Source organism: Perkinsus marinus (assembly GCF_000006405.1).
Source record: "Perkinsus marinus ATCC 50983 genomic scaffold scf_1104296971434, whole genome shotgun sequence".
Classification (NCBI taxonomy): domain Eukaryota; phylum Perkinsozoa; order Perkinsida; family Perkinsidae; genus Perkinsus; species Perkinsus marinus.
The window spans coordinates 267494-270734 of record NW_003202100.1 but is presented as its reverse complement, the minus strand read 5'-3'; the positions used below and the strand labels follow the sequence as shown (position 1 = coordinate 270734).

General features: G+C 47.5%; 2 protein-coding genes across 2 annotated transcripts in view; one reads left to right on the top strand and one right to left on the bottom strand.

Annotated features, from left to right (window-relative positions):
* The window catches only part of Pmar_PMAR010955 (hypothetical protein), a gene marked incomplete at both ends in the record, with an annotated part of 5209 nt that extends 4619 nt beyond the window's left edge, over window positions 1-590 (top strand). The window contains 4 exons of the mRNA XM_002766929.1: window positions 21-141; window positions 198-315; window positions 360-481; window positions 525-590. Of these exons, the coding sequence (XP_002766975.1) occupies window positions 21-141; window positions 198-315; window positions 360-481; window positions 525-590 (427 nt within the window). The remainder of the gene's footprint in view (window positions 1-20; window positions 142-197; window positions 316-359; window positions 482-524) is intronic.
* Window positions 591-1927: 1337 nt separating this feature from the next.
* On the bottom strand, window positions 1928-2585 carry Pmar_PMAR010954 (hypothetical protein; the record flags this gene model as incomplete). Its single annotated transcript, XM_002766928.1, has 4 exons — window positions 1928-2030; window positions 2123-2224; window positions 2350-2417; window positions 2496-2585. The coding sequence occupies 4 exons, from the start codon at window positions 2583-2585 to the stop codon at window positions 1928-1930; spliced, it is 363 nt and encodes a 120-aa protein (XP_002766974.1).
* Between the last annotated feature and the right edge of the window lie 656 nt (window positions 2586-3241).

The window sequence follows — 3241 nt, the reverse complement described above, 5'->3', positions numbered from 1 at the left end:
CACTACATTCGTTTGATCAGGATGTCTGCGACTGTCCGCTCTATCTGCACGATATGCTCCAGAACGCAGGACGACAGGGCGGACAGGTGTCACAACTCTCGTGATGTTTATGTTAAGTGTATGAGAGAGACACGCAACAGAGTAGGCTGGGCGACCACGAGGAGTGTTATTCGCGTTCGCTATGCTCGTTCTCTCAGGGGCCTCGAGACTTGAGTGATAAGGTTGCCTGGGAGGCTGAGCCACCGGTATGCGAGGCTGAGCTCACTGTTCACGGTTCTTGTGTCGGCCAATATTTGAAGAACAGCATCTTGAAACGTAGGGATGCCACCTAGGTAGGTATCACTGGTAGCTAAGTTTAGGTCGTCCTTATCCATTCTTGGACCCCTCCTATACTGGTGGTGAAGACAACACTTACGCTGATGACAAATGTTTCGCAACCAGGGCCCAGTTTGAGAAATGTATGCTCAAGAAGGACATCAAGGTCCCCCAAGGCTTGCTGAGCTGATTAAATATTCTTTGTGCAGGCCACTGACACAAGGTTCGTATTCAAGGATTTCGCCACCCACGAGACCAGTTTGGCGAAGCCGTAGCGTGTCTTTGGAAGTATGACTTAGATTGTATGGTTCAATCATTGTTATGATCATTAGTTTGACGGAGCGTCCTCACTATCACATGTTTTTATTATCTAAACCCACCCTCTTGTGTTGTCAAGTGCTGCCCAAGAAATCACGTCCGGAGGTTTAGAAGCTATCATTCAACCATCTCCACTATAACCTATTGAGTATCTCATAAGGGAAGCTCTAGGAGAGCTGCGGAAGTCTCGAATACCACGCCAAGGTTTTATTACGAAACAAGTTCACAACCTTGTGACTTGTCCTCGTGATATATTCGACTTCACTTCACTGGACGGAAGTAATCAGGTTCCCGAAGAGGTACGAGAGTACACCCAGATTGATGGCCAAGCTCCTTGGTTTTCCACCATGTGATTGGACTCAGCCTATCCAGGATCCAAAGTAAGTCGTTGTGGTATTTGCCTCAATCACTTCGATAAGAGAGACTCCTACTGCTGTTGGACGCTATTCCGTTGCCGGATAGAACGGAGGCTGCGTTCTTAGTATAGGGAAAGTTGAGGCGTACCGGAGCAATGTGCCGACCTTGTCTAGCCACTATTGCTCAGAGATGCGGAGGTGAACGCACTTTTGCCTCGCCGTGGGAGTAGATTAGTCAACTTGGGTTCGATAGCTACCACTCAGCAGCTGGCAGGAACTCAATTCGTCGAGGTCACTTCGTCCAATACGGACCCTCTGGTCTCATAGTTACATCTGAATTTGTGTCGAGATTGTTAGAATGTGCCAAACCACGACTTGCGTTCGTTGTTCATAATGCAGCGACTCATTAACACAACGAAACACCGACAAGGTCACTATGAGAGCATTGCATGCAACTCGCCTTCACTGGAGGTCTTTGCTGATGGTGCAAAGACCATAACGGGTGCCGGGATCTGAAGCTATGGGTTTCAGAAGAGGGAACATGCCTCTTCTTCGATGCATGCCTGAGGGAGAAGCTCGTGGACCGACTGAGCTACGCAGTGTCCTCTTCTAGCACTAACTTTCCAAAGGCAGGACCGGAAATAGATTGAGTACTCCTAGCAATACCGATACAACCATCGATACTGAACTTATTCAACAGCACACTGAGAACCAGCAATGTGCTAATAGCTGTGCCAGTACGAAACTATGACATTATCATGCGGCGCGATGTGACAAACACAACAAATAATCGACAAAAAGGTAATGGTTGCTGTTATTGCTCCACAGAGTATGATCAGCCATGTAACCTCTAATAGATAGCGAGCAATGGTGTAGAAGCTGCTAGCAACTACTGTGATGTTGTGACAATCGTGCCTTAGCCGCAATGCTCGTTCCTCTCAAGAGGCATTCGGATCCTCATCGTAGAACCAGTCTCTTTTGATGCGCAAGTTCTCCTGAAGCTGTCCACTCCGCTCCAACTGGTTGTACTTATACCAATATCTGCAAAGAAATCCGCTTACTGAGAAAGGGAACAAGTGATGGTATGTGCGGAGCTGCACTGGAAGTTGTGGGGGCCAACTACTGACACTTACAGTGGGCTCTTGTGGAAGTTCTCGTAATCGGCTCCCTTGTATGGTGGGTGATACACGAGGAACACCAATGCGAACCCGATAGCGAAATGAATCTTTATTTGTCTGAGGGGAGGATCACCCGTCTTCACTGCAATGCATCGGAATTGACACGAGGGAATGTGTGAGTTCGACAGCAATGACGACAACAGGGCTCAGTTAGACCCAGAGCAATGACTTGAAACGGTTACCTGGCCATCAGAGCGACCTTGTCTCTCGAGTAGTTGGGGAAGTAGTAGAACATCCAATCCATGGGTGTCTGAAGGGGATCTATAACGATAGTGCTCGTCGTAGTAGAAACACAATAGAAACCCGAAATGATTCCAAAGCAACTTACGAAGATGTGAGATCTCTGAGACATGGTCTTCACTGGAGTGGGGAGGACGGAAGCCCTGGGAGCCAGACTAGGGATGATGCGCCTCAACATACTGTGCTCGTCAAAGACTGATCAGCGCAATAATCGCAGATGGTATGTAATCGATGCAAGTCGACCCGCACGCGAAACCACAAGCGATCTGTGCAGCATTTGCGCGCGAGCCATTCTGATCGATTCAATACATGCACATACAACACCCGCATCGGAAGACTGAGCACGGGTTTCTAGTAGAAACTTTCTACGATGTACAAGTGTCGGGAAAGACAGAAATAGCTTCAACGCTAAATTCTGTACTAACTCGTTTGCTTTCACGGTTTGCAGCGTGCGTTGGTAATTATCAAAAATTTGTGATTATCAATTAATAATCTTCAGTCCCTAAGAGCAGCAGCACTACAGTCCTACCACTATAGAGAGTAGTCACGGAAGGCAGCCCATGGACCTCTCATGTACTGGCGAGAACGCAACCAAATCTCGATTGGTGAACTGCTTATATAAAATGATTCGTCAAGAACGACACAATCCCACACAACGTCACAGCATCATCATAACGTTCAAAGTCGACTTCTCATGTAGAAGGACTTTCCAGGGTTCATGATTCCGCGAGGATCCAACGCTTGCTTCACTTGTTGCATCACTTTAATACCCGTCTAAAAGTATAAAGCACATGACTCCTACTGTGAAGGATCAACCTCTGCTTACCATGCCGA